Here is a 20,764-nt window from a genome sequence, read left to right on the forward strand (position 1 = left end):
GGCGGGCACCCGCCTGGGCTAGTGCGGACATTGTGGACCTCGTCCACGACCTCCGCACTAGCACAGGAAAGTGGCCAGCTAGGGCAGGAGAGCTGCCAGCCTGGCCACCGAGGAACAGGTGTGCATGAAAATCAAGGGGGTCCACTGAGACCCCCGACCCTGAGCCCTGAGCTTACAATGGCCGTCCTGGGTCAGACCAAGGGTCCATCTAGCCCAGTAGCCTGTCTGCCAACAGCGGCCAACCCTAGGGACCCTGGAGGGGATGGACTGAAGAAAGTGACCAAGCCATTTGTCTCGTGCCATCCCTCTCCAGCCTTCCACAAACCTTGGGCAGGGACACCACTCCTACCCCCTGGTTAATAGCACTCCATGGACCCAACCTCCATGACTTGATCTCACGTCCCTTTAAACTCTGTTCTAGTTCTAGCCTTCACAGCCTCCTGCAGCAAGGAGTTCCACAGGTTGACTCTTTGCTTTGTGAAGAACAACTTTCTGTTACTAGTTTGAAGCTTGCTACCCATTCCTTTCCTTTGGTGTCCTCTAGTCCTTCTTTATGGGAACTCATGAAGAACTTTTCTGTATGCACCCTCTCCACCCAACTCCTGCATTTAGAGTCCTCTATCCTGTCCCCCCTCCGTCTCCTCTTTTCTAAGCTGAAAAGTCCCAGTGTCTTTAGCCTCTATTCATATGGGACCTGTTCCCAACCCCTGATCATTGTAGTTGCCCTCCCCTCTCTCACCCTCTCTCTTCCCCTCTCCCACCTACTTTTCCCAGTCTCCCCCAGTTTTGTTCAATAAAGACAGATTCCATTTTTGAACACAATTGTCCTTTATTTTGTACATCAAGAAAAGGGGTTAGGGAAGGGTAAGTGGAAGGAGGTGAGGGAGGAATGGGGTACGCGCCCCCGATGGGGAGGACTGGGCTGGCTCTGCAGGCTTCTGGGGGTGGAAGCTCTCCTGCAGCCCCCCAATTGTCCCCTCTCCCCAGATGGCAGCCTGCGGCAAGTGCAGCCGGTCTGATGGCCGAGTGGTGTGATGTGCCCAGTGTGGGTAGTCCGGGCACTCCAAGCCAGGTCAGCTTTGCAAGCGGGGCACCCCTGAGAACTGTCTGTCTGGGGGGGGGGTCGGGATCCTTTAAGCGCAGCCCTCGGCTAGCCTGAGACAGCATCTCCACGCTCTAAGTCCTCCTCTGATGCCCTGCCGGCACTGCTTCCAGCCATCCTTAAGCCCGGTTCAGGGTCCACTTAATGTGGACATGCTAGTTCGAATTAGCAAAACGCTAATTCGAACTAGTTTTTAGTTCTATATGCGTTAGTTCGAATTAGCGCTGTAGTGTAGACGTACCCTTAGAGTTCTTTGAAGGGGTTAACAAACATGCGGACAAGGGGGATCCAGTAAATATAGTATACTTGGATTTTCAGAAAGCCTTTGACAAGGTCCCTCACCAAAGGCTCTTGTGTAAATTACATGGCTATGGGATAAGAGGGAAGGTCCTTTCTTGGATTGAGAACTGGTTAAAAGACAGGAAACAAAGGGTAGGAATAAATGGTAAATTTTCAGATTGGAGAGGGTTAACTACTGGTGTACCCCAAGCGTCAGTCCTGGGACCAATCCTTTTCAACTTATTCATAAATGATCTGGAGAAAGGGGTAAGCAGTGAGGTAGTAAAGTTTGCAGATGATACAAAACTGTTTAGGATAGTCAAGACAGAAGCAGACTGTGAGGGACTCCAAGAAGATCTCACCAAACTGAGTGATTGGGCAACAAAATGGCAAATGAAATTTAATGTGGATAAGTGTAAAGTAATGCACATCGGGAAAAATAACCCCAACTATACGTACAGTATGATGGTGGCTAATTTGGCTACGACAAATCAGGAAAGAGATCTTGGAGTTATCGTGGACTCTGAAAACTTCCACACAGTGTGCAGCGGCGGTCAAAAAGGCAAATAGGATGCTAGGAATTATTAAGAAAGGGATAGAAAATAAGACACAGAATATCTTACTGCCCCTGTATAAAACTATGGTACGCCCACATCTTGAATACTGTGTACAGATGTGGTCTCCTCACCTCAAAAAAGATATTTTGGCCTTGGAAAGGGTTCAGAAAAGGGCAACTGAAATGATTAGGGGTTGGGAACGGGTCCCATATGAGGAGAGGATAAAGCGACTGGGACTTCTCAGTTTAGAAAAGAGGAGACTGTGGGGGGATATGATAGATGTATATAAAATCATGAGTGGTGTGGAGAGGGCCGATAAAGAAAAGTTATTTATTAGTTCCCTAAATAGAAGAACTAGAGGACACCAAATGAAATTAATGGGGAGCAGGTTTAAAACTAATAAATGAAAGTTCTTCTTCACACAGCGTGTAGTCAACCTGTGGAACTCCTTGCCAGAGGAGGCTGTGAAGGCTAGGACTATAAGGGTACGTCTACACTACAGCGCTAGTTCGAACTAACTTAGTTCGAATTAGTTAATTCGAACTAAGCTAGTTCGAACTAACGCATCTAGAACTAAAAACTAGTTCGAACTAGCGTTTTGCTAGTTCGAACTAGTAAGTCCACATTGAGTGGACTCTGAACAGGGCTTAATGATGGCCGGAAGCAGTGCCGGCAGGGCATAAAAGGAGGACTTAGAGCATGGAGATACTGTCTCAGGCTAGCCGAGGGCTGTGCTTAAAGGGTCCCGACCCCCACCCCGGACACACAGTTCTAAGGGGTGCCCCGCTTGCAAAGAAGTTCTGGCTTGGAGTGCCCTGAGTGCCCACACTGGGCACATCACACCACTCGGCCATCAGCCCGGCTGCACTTGCCGCAGGCTGCCATCTGGGGAGAGGGAGTAATTGGGGGGCTGCAGGAGAGCTTCCACCCCCAGAAGCCCGCAGAGCCAGCCCAGTCCTCCCCATCGGGGGCTCGTACCCCATTCCTCCCTCACCTCCTTCCACTTGCCATTCCCTAGCCCCCCTTCTTATTGATGTACAAAATAAAGATAACGTTTCTTCCAACATTGACTCTGTCTTTATTGAACAAAACTGGGGGAGACTGGGAAAAGGAGGTGGGAGAGGGGAAGAGAAAGGCTGGGAGAGGGGAGGGCAACTAACATGATCAGGGGTTGGGAACAGGTCCCAGATGAAGAGAGGCTACAGAGACTGGGACTGTTCAGCTTAGAAAAGAGGAGACGGAGGGGGGACAGGATAGAGGTCTCTAAAAGCAGGGGTTGGGTGGAGAGGGTGCATTCAGAAAAGTTCTTCCTGAGTTCCCATAAAGAAGGACTAGAGGACACCAAAGGAAAGGAATGGGTAGCAGGCTTCAAACTAGTAAGAGAAAGTTGTTCTTGACAAGGCAAATAGTTAACCTGTGGAACTCCTTGCTGCAGGAGGTTGTGAAGGCTAGAACTAGAACAGAGTTTAAAGGGAAGTGAGATCAAGTGATGGAGGTTGGGTCCATGGAGTCCTATTAGCCAGAGGGTAGGAGTGGTGTCCCTGCCCAAAGTTTGTGGAAGGCTGGAGAGGGATGGCACGAGACAAATGGCTTGGTCATTGTCTTCGGTCCATCCCCTCCAGGGTCCCTAGGGTTGGCCGCTGTCGGCAGACAGGCTACTGGGCTAGATGGACCTTTGGTCTGACCCAGGACGGCCATTGTAAGCTCAGGGCTCAGGGTCGGGGGTCTCAGTGGACCCCCTTGATTTTCATGCACACCTGGTCCTGGGTGGCCAGGCTGGCAGCTCTCCTGCCCTAGCCGGCCACTTTCCTGTGCCTAGTGCGGAGATCGTGGACGAGGTCCACGATGTCCGCACTAGCCCAGGAAGGTGCCCGCCTCTTGCGGTCCAGGGCAAGCTCCCGGGAGCCGCCAGCCTGGTCCCGGCAAGAGGGGGTGGGCTGGGGGGCATCGGGTGGGTGGCTCTGTGCCGTGCCAGGTGCAGGGTCTGCTAGCTGGGTGCTGGCAGGCTTGCACCTGGCACGGGCACCGTAGCCAGCCCGTGCCCCTTTAAGGGGTCCGGGGCCGGGAGGGGGGCATAGAGTTTCCCTGGTGTTGGCCAGAGTGGCCACCAGGGAAACCTGGGGAGGGCTAGCCTCCCACTAGTTCGAACTAAAGGGCTACACAGCCCTTAGTTCGAACTAGCTAGTTCGAACTAGGCGTTAGTCCTTGTAAAATGAGGTTTACCTAGTTCGAACTAAGCGCTCCGCTAGTTCGATTCAAATTCGAACTAGCGGAGCGCTAGTGTAGCGCATAGGAAAGTTAGTTCGAACTAACGTCCGTTAGTTCGAACTAACTTTCTAGTGTAGACATACCCTAACAGAGTTTAAAGAGAAGCTAGATAATTTCATGGAGGTTAGGTCCATAAAAGGCTATTAGCTAGGGGATAAAATGGAGTCCTTGGCCTCTGTTTGTCAGAGGCTGGAGAGGGATGGTAGGAGACAAATCGCTTGATCATTGTCTTCGGTCCACCCTCTTTGGGGCACCTGGTGCTGGCCACTGTCGGTAGACAAGATACTGGGCTAGATGGACCTTTGGTGTGACCCAGTATGGCCGTTCTTATGTTCTTATGTGGCGCAGGCAGTGGGTCGGGCTCTACATGCCACATACAGAGCGGACGCGGAGCTGCTCAGAGTGAGGGGCAACGGTGTGCGGACACAACGGCCCACCAGACAACGGCCCACCGGGAAATTCCCGGTATCCCACCGGGCCAGTCCATCCCTGGGCACATTAGTAGGCTCTGGGGTGGGAATGAGGGATTTGGGTGTGGGAAAGGGTGAGAGGTGCAAGCTCTGGGAGGAAATCTGGATGCAGGAGGAGGTGGATAAGAGAACACTGGCTCTGGGAGGGGGCTCCAGGCTGGGCAATGTTGGGGTCCGATGTAGGGTTAGGGTACTAAGTAAGCCACAGACTTCTGGATGTGAAGGTTCAGGAATTTGTGTTGGGGTATGTGAGGGGCTCAGGGCTGGGGGTTCCAGTGTATGATAGGCTCAGATGTAGGGCATGGGGCAAAGGACAGTGCAGGAGTGTTACGATGCTGTGGCCAGATGTGGGCTTATCCCCAATTGGGGGTTTGTTGGCCAGGCTTCATTTTCAAATAAAATACTATGTCAAACACAGAAAGTTTCTGCATTGTCTTTATTTCTGAGAAGGGCAGGGAACCTGTTTTGAGTCAGGGGTCACTGACCCACAGAAAACTCAGTTGGGGCTATACAAGTGAGATGCAAAAAAACCCTCTTTCAACCCCCCCTCCCAAACTTCACTAATGTGGCCCCGACTGTGTTGGTGGGAGCAGGGAACATACTACTGGGGAAAGGTGCTAGTGGGTGCTTCGGCAGGGGACAAGGTGCCAGTGGGGACAGGTTTCTGTCTCTGGGGAGTAGGAAGAGGGAACAGGGGGATAGTGGGGGCAGAGAGTCCCCTGCACCTGCCTCCTCCCAGGATTCTCACCCCACCCAGAGGGAAGCCTGCACGTGCCTCCTCCAGGGCCGGTGCGTGCTTCCCTCAGTGCAGCCAAACCCCCATGGGCTCCTGCCCTGTGGCCAAACCCCCCTCCCGTGGTGCAACCAAACTCCTGTGGGCGCCTGCCCCGGGGTCAAACCCCCCTCCTGCGGTGCAGCCAAACACCCGCGGGTGCCTGTCCAGGGGCCAAACCCTCACCAGTGCCTACCCCGAGGACAAACCCTGGGGCTAACCCCTGCTCCCGCTGCAATTGGAAATCCCTGTGCTCGACTCACCCCTCCTGAAGAGCAGGGAAGCCGCCGCACTCCTCCTCCGGGGACAATGGCCCCTTCTGCAGCACGCCCGGCATGCCACGGAGCTGTGGGAGGGGAGCAGCCAGTGCGCTTCCGGAACCCCCGGAAGTGGCATGAAGCTGCAGGCAGGACTTCCGTCTACCCCATGGGAAGCTGGCACTACGCTGGAGGTAAGTAGTGGGGCTTCTCGGGGGTGGGGGGAAAATGGAGGGGCTGGGGTCCTGAATGCCTCACAATCAACTGGTTGAGGCCTGTTGATTTAGTCTACAGAAGAGAAGAGTGAGGGGGGGATTTGATAGTAGCTTTCAACTGCCTGAAGGGGATTCCAGAGAGGCTGAAGAAAGTCTGGGTATGTCTAAACTACCCCGCTAGTTCGAACTAGCGGGGTAATGTAGGCATACCGCACTTGCAAATCAAGCCTGGGATTTGAATTTCCCGGGCTTCATTTACATAAGCGGGGAGCCGCCATTTTTAAAACCCCGCTGCTTCGAACCCCGTGCAGCGCGGCTACACGGGGCACGAACTAGGTAGTTCGAACTAGGCTTCCTAGTTCAAACTACCGTTACGCCTCATTTCACGAGGAGTAACGGTAGTTCGAACTAGGAAGCCTAGTTCGAACTACCTAGTTCGTGCCCCGTGTAGCCGCGCTGCACGGGGTTCGAACCAGCGGGGTTTTAAAAATGGCGGCTCCCCGCTTACGCAAATGAAGCCCGGGAAATTCAAATCCCGGGCTTCATTTGCAAGTGCGGTATGCATACATTACCCCGCTAGTTCGAACTAGGAGGGTAGTGTAGATATACCCTCTGTTCTCAGTAGTGACAGATGGCAGAACAAGGAACAATGGCCTCAAGTTGCAGTGGGGGAGGTCTAGGTTGGCTATTAGGAAAAACTATTTCCCTAGGAGAGTGATAAAGCACTGGAAGGTGGTGGAATCTCCATCCTGAGAGGTTTTCAAGTCCCAACTTGACAAAGCCCTGGCTGGGATGATTTAGGTGGATTGGTCCTGCTTTTTAGTGGGGGTTGGACTCGACCTCCTGAGGTCTCTTCCAGCCCTAGGATTTTATGTTTCTACCTCTCCTACCTTGTCTCAAGGGTTTATAGGATCAGGCACTGTGTTTTAAGCACTGGTTGTCTTCAGTATTATGCCCTTTGCACCACCAGTATTATGCCCTCTGCACTGAAGGTGAATGAAGTCAGGTACAAGAATGACTGCTCTGTATTAGGCTTTGCATTCCTGACACCCCTGCTTTATGCCTTGCACATTTATGTTGTGCAAGGAGTAAGCAGGGGCTGCACACATGAATCCAGACCCACAAATAGGGATCAGATTCACTACCTATCCAAGCATAGTTTCTGGTCAATGTAGCCATAAAGTAGGTGCATGGATTTCACTCACACTGGTTGTATCTATATATGCACTTGCAAAACTCTGAGGGCAAAGAACAGACATTTTGCCATGCTAATCAAGGTACAGGTCATACCATCCCCTGACTGATAAAATGCCTTCAGACAGTGCATCACAGGAGTCAAGAGGTGAAAAATGTAGAGTTTTTGCTTTGTCACTAATTTCAGTTAAGAAAAATATTTTCTTTTAAAAATCATTATAATCTAGATGTGAAAAGTAGTGTGAAAAATGTTACCTAGCATCATTTACACACGAACTAGGTATAATGAAGAGGGTTTAGAATACAATGCTAGGTTTCAAGCTGAATTTGACAGTGATGATAAAAGCAAGGGTCTTAAAGCCTATTCCTCCCTTGCTTCTTTCCTGAGCTTCATTTAGCAGCAGGTAATACCTCCTGTGGGCCGTTTTTCAAGATACATTACTTCCCACAATTCACAAATTTGTCCTATTTCTGATTCCCTGATTTGTGATTCCCTGAACTGCACTCTCATCCTTGTAACCCATTTTAATGGTAGCTTTGCTCCTTTACAAATGCTTGAGCCAAAAATTTGGACTTTTATTTAAATCCCCAGACCAAAAAAATCACCGTAATATAGGGTGTTTATTGGGGGAAGAAAGAATACGGTCTGGATGGTTTTTTAAATTTCCCATATGAGTACTAAACAAGCAACCTTATGAAAGCACTAACACATTTCCAATGATTTGAAGACAAATAAAGGTAATTTTAATACAAGTTGACCCTCTCTAGTCCAGCACCCTTGGGATCTGATGAGAGGTCAATGTTGTCTACTAGCATTACAACACTTCCACTGCTTACTGGGCTCTTAGGCTACGTTTAGACTGGAGCACTTTTCTGGGATACTGGAGGTATCCCGGAAAAGCAATGCTGTGTCCAAAAATACATCCACTTTTCTGAAAAAAAATTCAGAAAAGCAGACATGTTCTTTCACCATCCCTGTAAACCTCCTTTTATGAGCAAAAAGGGATGACTCGAAAGAGCAGGTTCTTCTGAATTTGGCCAAATTTTGGAAAAGCCTCTTTCAAAAGAAAAGTAGAAAAAGATATGCAAATTGCAGTCCGCAATTGAGTTAACAAGAAGTTGCTTTAAGTGCAAAGGAAAACTCAACCTGACTTATGGAATCACTCACAACTGGTACCACTAATACAAAAAGTCTTAGTGGTAATAATACTTTAAGAAAATTCTACATTCTCAGAACCAAAATACTAATTCCTTCTTTTTATTGGAACATCCTCCTGAAATGTGTGAAAGTTAAAGGCTGCAATATTGTGCTTATGTAGGGGAAGAAAAAAGTTCTTAATAGGTAGCAGGTTAAAACAAACAAAAGAAAGTACTTCTACACACAGCACACAGTCAACCTGTGGAACTCCTTGCCAGAGGATGTGGGGAAGGCCAGGTCTTCAATTGGTTTAAAAAAAAGCTAGATAAATTCATGGAGAAGAGGTCCATCAAAGGCAGGAATGGTGTCCCTGGCCTTTGTTTGTCAGAAGCTGGGAATGGGCAACAGGGAATGGATCACTTGATGATTAACTGTTCTGTTTGTTCCCTTTGGGACACCTTGCTTTACCACTGCCAGAATACAGATTACCAGTCTAGATGGACCTTTGGCCCAAAGCAGGATGGCCATTCTATTTGTGACACACCCTTCCCCCATGCTTTATGAAATGGACTTGTGGACATAAATATACATAACTCAAAAGTGCTTTAAGAAAATCTTGTCTTGTAACCCAGCAATCTTCATGCCATGATCCACTGGTTCTGTTTATCTTACTTTGATGTATGTATAATTTTTGTGTGTAAAGTTAGACATAGGGTGTGGGGAATACTTTGTGGGTTTCAAATGTGTGAATGAGAGTGTTACTCTCAACTGTTAAACAATCTCTTTTGTCCTTAAGTCTGAGCAGTGGTTGGCAGGGAGTGGCCTCAATTCCTTAACAAAAAGAATAGAAAAGCCAAGACCTTGGTCTTTTGGCTGGGCTGCACCTGAAGGAAGGAGCCGAAGAGGGGGAGACAGCCCTGGTTTGGAATGGTAGCTGGAAAAGAGGTTTTAGGGTGAGTTTGAATAGTTTGTACAGAGGTTTCAGTGTAGAAGTAGCCAAGCATTTTGTTTCTTTTGATATGTAACCTACTTTGCTCTGCCTGTTCTCGCTTATTAACACTTAAATCCTACTGCTTCTATTTAATAAAATAATTTTTTATTTTCTTTCAAACCCAGTATAAATAATTGTTACCTGGGAGGGGGCAACCAGTGTGCACATTCCCCCTTTCATTGATAAATATGGCTTACCTACTGTCTTTTAGCGAATATACCCTGCACCCAAATATACCCCGCGTTTTTTTCCTTTTGAGTTAAAAAAATCTTGTATACCCTGCACACGAGTATAACCCGTGGGGTATACAAGGCTGTGCCGGGAACATTTATGGTGCGGGAGTGGGGGTGGGGAGGGATTTAGCCAACCACTCCCCTGCCCAGTTCCTGCGCAGCCTCCAGCCTCTGGGTGGTGAGCACTCCCCTGCCCGGTTCTTGCGCAGACTCCAGCCTCCGGGCAGGGGAGCTTTCAGAGCCAGAGGCTGGAGGACATGTTCATCTGCACAGCTGGATGAGCGCTCCTGCTGTCCCTTCCTGCGGCTGCGGAGGAACCAGGCGGGGGAGTGCTCACCGCCCGGAGGCTGGAGGCTGCACAGGAACCGGGCAGTATGTAAAAAAAAAAGCTGTATACCCCGCACCCAAGTATACCCCACGGGAGGTTGGGGGGGACGGAGGGTTTGTAAAAACAAATATAACGAATATAATTAGCTAAATTACGGTACTTCTTTGGGGTCTGATCCCATCTGGAGAGTGGTATCCCGGGAAGCTGGGCCCTGAACTACACTGTCCTCAGACCTGAAGAGGTTCAGTGTCTGAACTGCTTCTTGGTGGGGGCAGAGACCTCAGCTCGGGGCCTTGGCTGGGGGAGACCAGCAGAGCTGGCCAAGAAGGACCAGGCCATGAGGAGCCCAAGAGAGTGGGAAGGCAAGAGGCAGTGGCCATGTCAGCAACCCCGGGAGTCAGTCACTCAGTTCACTAATTGGTCCTGCCAGACTCAATTTTTTTTTTATTGCTCTTCTCTAAACATCCTCAGACTATCATTATCTTTTTAGGTATTGTGGTACCATAATTAAATCATAGAATCATAGAACCATAGAGCTGGAAGAGACCTCAGGAGGTCATCAAGTCCAGCCCCTTGCCCAAGGCAGGACCAATCCCAATTAAATCAACCCAGCCAGGGCTTTGTCAAGCCGAGACTTAAACACCTCTAGGGATGGAGACTCCACTGCTTCCCTACGTAACCCATTCCAGTGCTTCACCACCCTCCTAGTGAAATAGTTTTTCCTAATATCCAACCAGGACCTCTCCCACCGCAATTTGATACCATTGTTGCTGTTGTACCAGAGCCATTTACTGAAGGATTATTACCGCCAGGCTGTGTCTACACTGCACCCCTTTTCCGGAAAAGGGATGCAGATTAGACAAGTTGGAATTGCAAATGAAGCGGGGGATTTAAATCTCCCCCGCTCCATTTGTATAAACATGGCTGCCGCTTTTTTCCGGCTCGGGGCTTTGCCGGAGAAAAGCGCCAGTCTAGACGGTATCTTTCGGAAAATAAAGCCTTTTCCAGAAGATCCCTTATTCCTCTTAAAATCAGGAATAAGGGATCTTTCATAAAAGGCTTTATTTTCCGAAAGAGCCTGTCTAGACTGGCGCTTTTCTCCAGCAAAGCCCCGAGCCGGAAAAAAGCGGCAGCCATGTTTATACAAATGGAGCGGGGGAGATTTAAATCCCCAGCTTCATTTGCAATTCCGACTTGTCTAATCTGCATCCCTTTTCCGGAAAAGGGGTGCAGTGTAGACACAGCCCCATGGTCTATGAGGTGTTATCTTCAGCCCCAAATCAAACTGCCCTTTTTCTCAAGGCAAACTCATGTCTAATTTACTCTCCACTACCTTCCCTAAATATCATGGAGCATTACTGCTCTTTGGATTTTTTATCCCTGGTTGAATATCTGGCTTTTAGAGTGTTATTCCACAAACTCCGTTGCTTTCTATCATCCAGGGTAAATCTTATTCCATTTTCCATTCATATTTGCAGCCTCTTTGCATCATTTCTCTGCCCTCAGTGGTGTTCACAAGTCCTCCTAATTTAGTTTTATTTTCAAATTTCATCAACATGGTATTTACTTCCTCTTTCAGGTCATTAATACAGATGACAAATAACACCGTCATTCAGCACAGTGTGTGAGCAAATAATTAAGCTTGAAGTGATTTGCTGAATAAGGATGGCTGAAATAAAGAATGTTTCCAAGTTCTGCTCTGAACTGTGGCCTAAGGCCTCAATTCTGTAACTTACGTGAAGGAAATACCCTGTGTTTTCACAGAGCCCCTCAGCAGGCAGTGTTGCTATGTGTAGGTACAGGGGTTTATTTGCACGTTGTAAATTGCAAGACTGGGCCAAATCATGCTCTATCACCAGTCCTTTAATACAGGCAGTCCCCGGGTTATGTGCAAGATAGGGACTGTAGGTTTGTTCTTAAGTTGAATTTGTATGTAAGTCGGACTGGCGTCTAGATTCAGCTGCTGTTGAAACTGACCAGCAGCTGACTACAGGAAGCCTGAGGCAGAGCTGCTCTGCCCTGGGGTTCCTGGAATCAGCCGCTTATCAGTTTCAACAGCGGCTGAATCTGGACGCCTGGGACAGAGCAGCTGGGGCACTGCCAGGTAGGTCCCCGCAGCGCCGCACCTCGGCGCTGCAGGCACCAACCCGGCAGCGCCCCAGCTGCTCTACCCCAGGCGTTGGCGAGAAAAGCCTGGTCTGCTGGGGGGGGGGGCAGCTAGTGTGCCCCCTCCCCCAGCAGACCAGGCTTTTCTTGCCCGCGTCCTCCGTGGTGAGAAAAGCCTGGTCTGCTGTGGGGGGTGCGCACTAGCTGCGCCCCCCAGCAAACCAGGGAGACGCGGGTGGCGGGACCACCAAAACGTGCCACGGTCCTGCTGCCCGCGTCCTCCGAGGCTTTGCTCCACGTCTCCCTGGTCTGCTGGGGGGCGCAGCTTTTCTCGCTGCGGAGGATGTGGGCGGAGGGACCGCGGCGCGTCCTCCATGGCGAGAAAAGCCCCGTTCGTATGTAGGGATCCGACATAAGTCGGATCCACGTAACTCGGGGACTGCCTGTACTCCATTCAACATATCTCTCAGTTCAGTTTAGTGCCATTCATTGCTTATGATTGTTTAGAATAATTTCCCATCCCGTGGTTATAGCCAAGTCAATTTGAATTAATTTTAAGGTAATATTTTTGGGAGGGAGCAGTAAATGCTTTACTGAAATCTAAAGGTCTGGTTATGCTGTCTGTTGTGTTGGTGAACACCTTTTCACATAAGTAGGCTCATTTACTTTGACAATAGTAGTTTTATAGTAATTTTACAAAAGGGAAATCAAGTTTTCCGGTGAAGATTTGTTCTTCTTAAATCCATGCTGCTTATTTGTAATATTGTCTTGTGAGTTGCCTGATTCTGCAACTAATGAAGCAAGTGGAAGAAATCCCATTAATTGTAATTGACATTGGATCAGAGGCAGGGGTCGGCAAATTTTTCAAACCAAAGAGCCAAACTACATAAAAATTTAGAACAAATGGTCAACAAACACCCCTCTGGACTAGTGATGGGTGCCGAGGGAGCAAACTCTGACCCAGTGAATCCCCATTGGTCTGGATTAGCTCCCCCTGTGACATGTGAATCCGATCTCTCTAGATTAGTCCCCCCGGGACCAAAGGACATGAAAGGCCCCTCTGGCCAATGAGACATGGATGGGTAGCAGAAACTGAGATAAGACAAAACTTGCCTCACTAGAATGGCAATAAATGCTACTGGGAGCAGATTTCAATCAGCTGCTTCTGACTCTACACTGGTCCCGCCGCCACTGGGAACTCTTGGGGTTCCTCAGAAGGGGTGGCCCACCTCAGCTAACCCCTCTTCAGCCACGGGTTCTGTGTCCGGGGCTGCCCAATCTGGCCCCATTGCCATCAGAGGTGTCCTGAGGTTTCAAACCGGAGCCACCCGGCTGCTTCCAGCCCTGCTGCCATGCAGGGCAGGGGGTAGAGATCCCCAGCTGGAGATCCCCAACAGGACCGCCTGCGATCAGAAGCCCCACTGCAGCTGGAGTCCCAAGCTGGGGCTGGGATCATTATAGAATCATAGAGCTGGAAGAGACCTCAGGAGGTCATCGAGTTCAGCCCCCTGCCCAAAGCAGGACCAATCCCAACTAAATCAACCCAGCCAGGACTTTGTCAAGCCAGGACTTAAAAATCTCTAGTGATGGAGATTGCACCACCTCCCTAGGTAACCCATTCCAGTGATTCACCACCCTCCTGGTGAAATAGTTTTTCCTAATGTCCAACCTAGACCTCACCCACTGCAACTTGAGACCATTGCTCCTTGTTCTGCCATCCATCACTACTGAGAACAGCCTTTCTCCATCCTCTTTGGAACCCTCCCTTCAGGAAGTTGAAGGCTACTATCAAATCCCCCCTCACTCGTCGCTTCTGCAGACTAACTAAGCCCAAATGCCTCAGCCTCTCATCATAGGTCATGTGCTCCAGCCCCCTAATCATTTTGGTTGCCCTTCTCTGGACCTCTCCAATGCGTCCACATCCTTTCTGTAGTGGGGGGCCCAGAGCTGGATGCAATACTCCACATGTACTCCGGCCATTTGGTCCAGATCATGCCAAGGGTTCCTTTGCCAGGGCAGGAGCTTGGTCCAGCCACTGCTAGCCCAGCTGGGGCTCCCTAGCCCACGTTATCTCTGCTGGCTCCCACTTCCACCTCCAGGACTCTTTGGTCCAATAACATCCTGCTGGACCAGAAAGTCCCGGATTTCAGAGATTCAACCTGTACCCTAACAGAAGACTAGAGAGGATAGATATCATGTGTGTTTATTGAAACTAAACAAACAGTCACCAGTTAATATTGTGCTACTACTTCCATGTTAATATTGATGACTTTTTACATAGGCTTTTTCCAAGGTAAAATACTTATAAGCAGAGGTAGCAATACACTACAATAGTAACAGACTTCTGTTCCTGTCTGTTACTAGTTACTGAGATAAGCCTAGACTTTTATAATTTCCTGCATCATTACCATTTTAATACAGAGTAAAAAGATGTGCAAAGTATTAACTGATTAGATTCCTCAAAAAGTCAAGGCCTTCATAGAATTTTGATAATTTTACCCTTACATGATGATATTGGGAAATAATTAAAGACAAAATGGATATTTAATGTCCCACCAACCCACTATGCTAAAACCAAATTTCTGAAGGTATCAGATCCAATGAGGTGGTAGTTTGTACCTCAAGGAGGATGACATCATTTCCATGCATAGAAAAGTACAGGTAACAACATACCAAACATTTCAGCAGATTCCCCTAGAAATCTCTGATAAACAATAAATACAGCATATATTTTTTTAAAAAAAGGCTTAAGGAATTACTGAAAAGTATTATTTCGTTACAGGGAAATATGTTGGTACTAGTCTGGGAGGAAAAAAAGGCATCAAAACCAGTTACAGTATAGGAAAAAAGAAGAACATCTTACCTATATAGTGTGTGAGATGGCCGTTCATTCTTCTCCAGTTGTCCATAGCAGCTGGTTTTTGCTTCTGGAATGAAGGAATACTTTTCCAACATGGCTGATGCAGCTGTGCTGATAATCCCAAGACCGTCCCGCACCCGAGATTCTAAACTATAGTCCCATTCATCATAGGATGCTGAAATTAGCCCCGAAGGAAATTCCTTGGGAGTGATTTCTGTGTTGCCACTAACCAGGCTGGGGACTATCCAGAAGAAATCATAACCTGTAAGGCCTAGGGAATGGGCTTCATCCAAAATGTAAACAGCTTCATCCTTGGAACAGTAAAGCAGGATAACAGATGAATGAATTTTCTTCAACTGAATCTGGGTTTTGGCATCCCCAATGGCAGTATCTAGTGTGATCACATTCTTCATGTCCCAGCCCACAAAACTGTTTTCCACTGTGGTCTTGATGAAACTTATAAAGTCCCGATATCCAGGAAATGTGCTGGTCACCAGGGAAAAGACATGCCAGTCATAATCCTGCATCACTTTGAGCATGACAATGGCTTCCTGCTGGACAGAAGCCCCAAACTGGAAGAATGTAGACATCAAATCCTAGAATATACAAAAGACAACAAAAGGTTACTATAATTGGAGTGATGTTCAAAGAGGAGAACGTCTGTGTCTTCTGTGAGTGTGTGAAGTTAAAACAATTTTTTAATATATTTTATACATAACACAACCAGGTGGATGATGCTGTTTTTTTGTAGGCAGGAACACCAACTGACAGTAATTACTATGATTAAATCTTTAGGAAAAACAACATGATCACATAGTTATCAACTTGGGAAATCTCTCTAAGCACTTAAAGGTAAATGAAGTCAAACAAATAGTTACAGATAAACCATATAGCTCTCTACATTATTCAAATGAATTAACTCCCACCATATCAAAGAACATTTACCAGATCTTACTGTGAAGCAATGTACTCTACTGGATTGTTGACATGGATTATTAAACAAAAGGGGAGCAACTTTATTGAGTATGCAGTTTATATATGAAACAATACTTTACACACAGGCCTGATTCACAAAGATGGTGAGTTACCACAAATTTAGTTTATGTCAGTGACTGCTGTCAGCTCCTCTAAAAATTGAACCCACTCACATAATTGATGTTTACCACTCATCACGTTACAGTCAGGTCACACTTTTCATTTCAGATTAGAATAATATTATGTGCTATAATAAAACAACTACTATTGATTTATAATTATGATAATCTAGGAGGGTATGTCTACACTACAAAGTTAATTCGAACTAACAGCCATTAGTTTGAATTAACTTTGATAGGCGCTACACAGGCGAACCTCTAGTTTGAACTTAATTCAAACTAGCAGAGCGCTTAATTCGAACTTGGTAAACCTCATTCCACGAGGACTAACGCCTAGTTCGAATTAACTAGTTCGAATTAAGGGCTGTGTAGCCACTTAATTCGAAGTAGTGGGAGGCTAGCACTCCCCAGCTTGCCCTGGTGGCCACTCTGGGCACCACCAGGGAAACTCGTCTGCCCCCCTCCCAGCCCCGGAGCCCTTAAAGGGGCACGGGCTGGCTACGGTGCCCGTGCCAGGTGCAAGCCTGCCAGCACCCAGCCAGCAGACCCTGCACCTGGCACAGCTCAAGCCAGCCACCTGCTGCCACCCAGCCCTCCACCTCTTCCCGGGACCAGGCTGACGGTTCCCGGGAGCCTGCCCAGGTCCGCAAGAGGCGGGTGCCCGCCTGGTCTAGTGCAGACATCGTGGACCTCATCCACGACCTCCGCACTAGGCACAGGAAAGTGGCCGTCTAGGGCAGGATAGCTGCCAGCGTGGCCACCCAGGAGCAGGTGTGCATGAAAATCAAGGGGGTCCACTAAGACCCCCGACCCTGAGCCCTGAGCTCAGAATGGCCGTACTGGGTCAGACTAAAGGTCCATCTAGCCCAGTAGCCTGTCTGCCGACAACGGCCAACACTAGGGACCCTGGAGGGGATGGACCAAAGACAATGACCAAGCCATTTGTCTCGTGCCATCCTTCTCCAGCCGTCCACAAACAGAGGCCAGGGACACCATTTCTACCCCCTGGCTAATAGCACTCCATGGACCCAACCTCCATGACTTTATCTCACTTCTCTTTAAACTCTGTTCTAGTTCTAGCCTTCACAGCCTCCTGCAGCAAGGAGTTCAACAGGTTGACTCTTTGCTTTGTGAAGAACAACTTTCTGTTATTAGTTTGAAGCCTGCTACCCATTCATTTCATTTGGTGTCCTCTAGTCCTTCTATTATGGGAACTAATGAAGAACTTTTCTTTATGCACCCTCTCCACACCACTCGTGCTTTTATAGACCTCTATCATATCCCCCCTCCATCTCCTCTTTTCTAAGCTGAGAAGTCCCAGTCTCTTTAGCCTCTCTTCATATGGGACCTGTTCCAAACCCCTGATCATTTTAGTTGCCCTCCCCTCTCCCACCCTCTCTCTTCCCCTCTCCCACCTCCTTTTTCCAGTCTTCCCGAGTTTAGTTAAATAAAGAGAGTTTCTATTTTTGACCACACGTGTCCTTTATTTTGTACATCAGGAAGGGGGGCTAGGGAGGGGTAAGTGGAAGGAGGTGAGGGAGTAATGGTGTACGAGCCCCCGATGGGGAGGACTGGGCTGGCTCTGTGGGCTCCTCGGGGTGGAAGCTCTCCTGCAGTCCCCTGATTGACACCCCTCCCCGGATGGCAGCCTGCGGCAAGTGCAGCCGGGCTGATGGCCGAGTGCTGTGATGTGCCGAGTGTGGGCTCTCAGGGCACTCCAAGCCAGGACTGCTTTGCTGTCCCTCATCGAGTTAGACAAGTGAGCAGGGAACCCCTGAGAACTGTCCAGGGTGGGGGTCGGGTCCCTTTAAGCACAGCCCTCGGCTAGCCTGAGACAGCAGCTCCACGCTCTAAGTCCTAATCTGATGCCCTGCCGGCATTGCTTCCGGCCACCCTTAACCCCGGTTCAGGGTCCACTCAATGTGGACATGCTAGTTCGAATTAGCAAAATGCTAATTCGAACTAGTTTTTAGGTCTAGATGCGTTAGTTCGAATTAGTGCTGTAGTGTAGGCATACCCGGAGTGTCTAGCCACAGGTTCCAGTTCTAATGAAATTAGTTAAATGGCAGTAAATTTGAAAGATGGTCTTGCATTGTATAAATTTCATTTATGTGTATTGTTCTGGTGGATACAACTGCATACTTAATTTGTATATCAGCCTATTATGTTTATTTCATCTAAGAAAAATGGTAGACATCCACTTATACCGTGATATTTGTGTGCACTTTATAATAAACTCTTTATAGGCTTCCAATATATCATACACGAACAAGTCATTTTCTAAATTTCTAATTGGCTTTTATATTCTAAACGTGTACAAATTAAGATTACTAGATTACCAAAGCATATGCCACCATTGATATAATTGTACTTTATTCCCAGTGATGAAAACACATGTTTATTTCATTTTCAGGCGCATGATATTGTGCATAGACTTTCATGCTAATATATGTATTTAAAGAATTACAGGCATCAGCTGTAAAAGGCTTCTAACACTACTGTTAGAAAAGTGATAGCCTTTATTATCACTAATGACTTTGGGTACTGTGACAGAGCAGGTTAAAGGACTTGGGGGAAGGGGAGAAAGGCTGCTCTAGCAGAGGGAACAGCAACAATCCTGGCTAATTAGGGGCAGCTGAGAAAGGGTGGATTCAAATCAATTAAGGGCCAGCTGAAGCTGGTTGGGGCTGCCACCAAACCCTCCCTGAGGGAGAGGAAAAGGGGGAGAGAAGGAGCATGGAGAGGAGGAAAACAACCCAGTGTAAAGGAGACTCAGAGTAGAGGAGCAGAAGGAACCACCATCCCTGCTAAAGGCTACAGGGGGAGGTGAGGAGTTGAGCAGGAGGTGTTGGAGGGCTCCCTTACCCCCACCCTTCAGGGCAAAAAAGGGGGCTTTCTGGTCAGCCGTGACTGGCCCAGGGCTTCAGCCCCATACAACATGCTTTATGCTAAGGGCCAGGAAGGCCCAGGGTCAAAAACTGCAGGCGAGGGTGCTGCTGCAGCCCTCAAAGTCTGGGACAGTGGACAGAACAGTGGTCGGGGACTCAGGAGAGAGACTAACCCTGCCACAGTACGTATACACTTGCACCAGCTAATGAGGAGTAACGTTAGTTTGAAAAAATGAGGAGAAACATTAGTTTGAACCAAGGGGTTTGGTTCGAACTAACGTGTCCCAGCACGTGCTTCCTGGTTCAAATCAGCTGTTGAGTGGAGTAACGTGCCGGAGAGATCATGTTAATGAAGTGTGGAGTATTTAAATTCCCGCTTCATTAGCAATTTCGGTCGCCTACATTTGCATCCCTAGCTCGAACTAGGGAGCAAGTGTAGACGTATCTTTTATTATCAGTACAAACATATAGTTCACCACAAACTGCCTTATGAATTCAGCTAAAAACTGTGACTGATTATAGTCACAGAGTAAGTCGGTGAAACCACACATCAATTAACCACAACTGAAACGCAGGTCTCTTAATGGCCAGTTCTGTACATTCACTATTGAACTATAGTGGTTCCATGCAGAAAGCCCTCTGCTCAGTTGTTTGACTCTTTTTGTTTGCAAAGTACCCAACAAGAGGAGTTTCTAGGGCTTAACCACAATACAAATCCAGTCACTGGGTCTGTAAGAGGGGGTCGCCTACCTCCGCCCGGAAAGACGCACCCCCCTGCACTTGGGGCTCAGACCAGGAGAAGCATTCGCCCGACAGCCTCCGGCCACTGCGGGCTTGCGCGTTAGTGACCCCACATGGGGCCGCTTTAGGACCCTGGGGAGGGATGTGTCACAGCAGGAGGCATCCGGCCGCACGAGTCGGCGGAGCGGGATGCTGGGGAGAAAGGCAAGGAGGGAGGTGAGGAGGGGGAGTTGCAGGGGTGATGTCATCCCCGAGCGCTGAGCCAAGGCCTGGTGGTAGGGGATTTAAAAGAGGGCCGACTCCCAGAGGGAGAGGGGGAGAGGATCTTGGCGTGGGCAGTTGGTCGCACTCTTATCCTCCTTTCCCCCCGCCACAGCAGGTACAGCGGCGAGGAACGCCAAGGAGCCAGCGGGCCAATGTAACAGCCTCAGGCCATGACGAATGGCAGTTCTGAAGCGAGGCAACTGAGCATGAATTTGAACTTTAAATGACCAGAAAGATTTGAACCTTGAAGAGGGAAAAAGCCAGACTAAAAGGCAGCGCAGGAACTATTAAGAGCCAGACTGGGGGTCTGGGTAGAACCTGCCCTGCCACACTGGTGGAGAATGTGGGCACAGTTTAATATAGTATAATAGAATAAAATTGAAAAAAAAAAAAAGAGAGAGAGAATTAAGCTAGAGATAAAGAGTTGTGGTGGAGGCTACCCTTTTTGGATTTTATTTTGTCGCTTTGTTTTTTGTTTGTTTGTTGTCTTTTTCAATGACAGCAAAGAGGTGTGACCAGAGCCTGATGGAGACAAATAAATTACTCGAATGGCTGGCCGAGACTCACAGCCAGCATCAACAACAGCAAATGCAGTTACTGCAGCAGATGACCAACCAACAAAGAGAGCAGCAACAATTACTTTGAGAGATGGTGGAGCTCCAGCAAAGACAACAGGAAAGGTAGGTGCAGCAGGGGATCCTGAGCCCCGGGGCGGGAGCCAGGGGAAACCCCTTGGAGGGAGTAGGACCAGGGGTGGCCTGATATTGCCCTTACAGTTAACCAAGATGGGCTCAGGGGACGACGCAGAAGCCTTCCTAGTTATTTTCAAGAGGATGGTGGCCGTGGCTCGCTGGCCTGAAGATCATTGGGCCATTCTCCTAGCACCCTAACTGACGGGGTCAGCACAAATCGCGTATAGGAGTCTGTCTGCATGGAATGCCCTCCATTACCATCAGGTTAAAGAGGCCATATTAGACCAGACGAGAGTGACCCCAGAGAATTACCGC

At 48.5% G+C, this 20,764-nt stretch overlaps 1 protein-coding gene across 1 annotated transcript in view; it reads right to left on the reverse strand.

Moving 5' to 3' along the window:
- GRIN2A (glutamate ionotropic receptor NMDA type subunit 2A) overlaps positions 1 to 20,764 on the reverse strand; it is a 523,774-nt gene that overhangs the window by 237,549 nt on the left and 265,461 nt on the right. The window contains exon 5 of the mRNA XM_075899286.1: positions 14,774 to 15,366. Coding sequence (XP_075755401.1) covers positions 14,774 to 15,366 — 593 coding nt within the window. The remainder of the gene's footprint in view (positions 1 to 14,773; positions 15,367 to 20,764) is intronic.

This window comes from Pelodiscus sinensis, chromosome 16 (assembly GCF_049634645.1).
Source record: "Pelodiscus sinensis isolate JC-2024 chromosome 16, ASM4963464v1, whole genome shotgun sequence".
Classification (NCBI taxonomy): Eukaryota; Metazoa; Chordata; order Testudines; family Trionychidae; genus Pelodiscus; species Pelodiscus sinensis.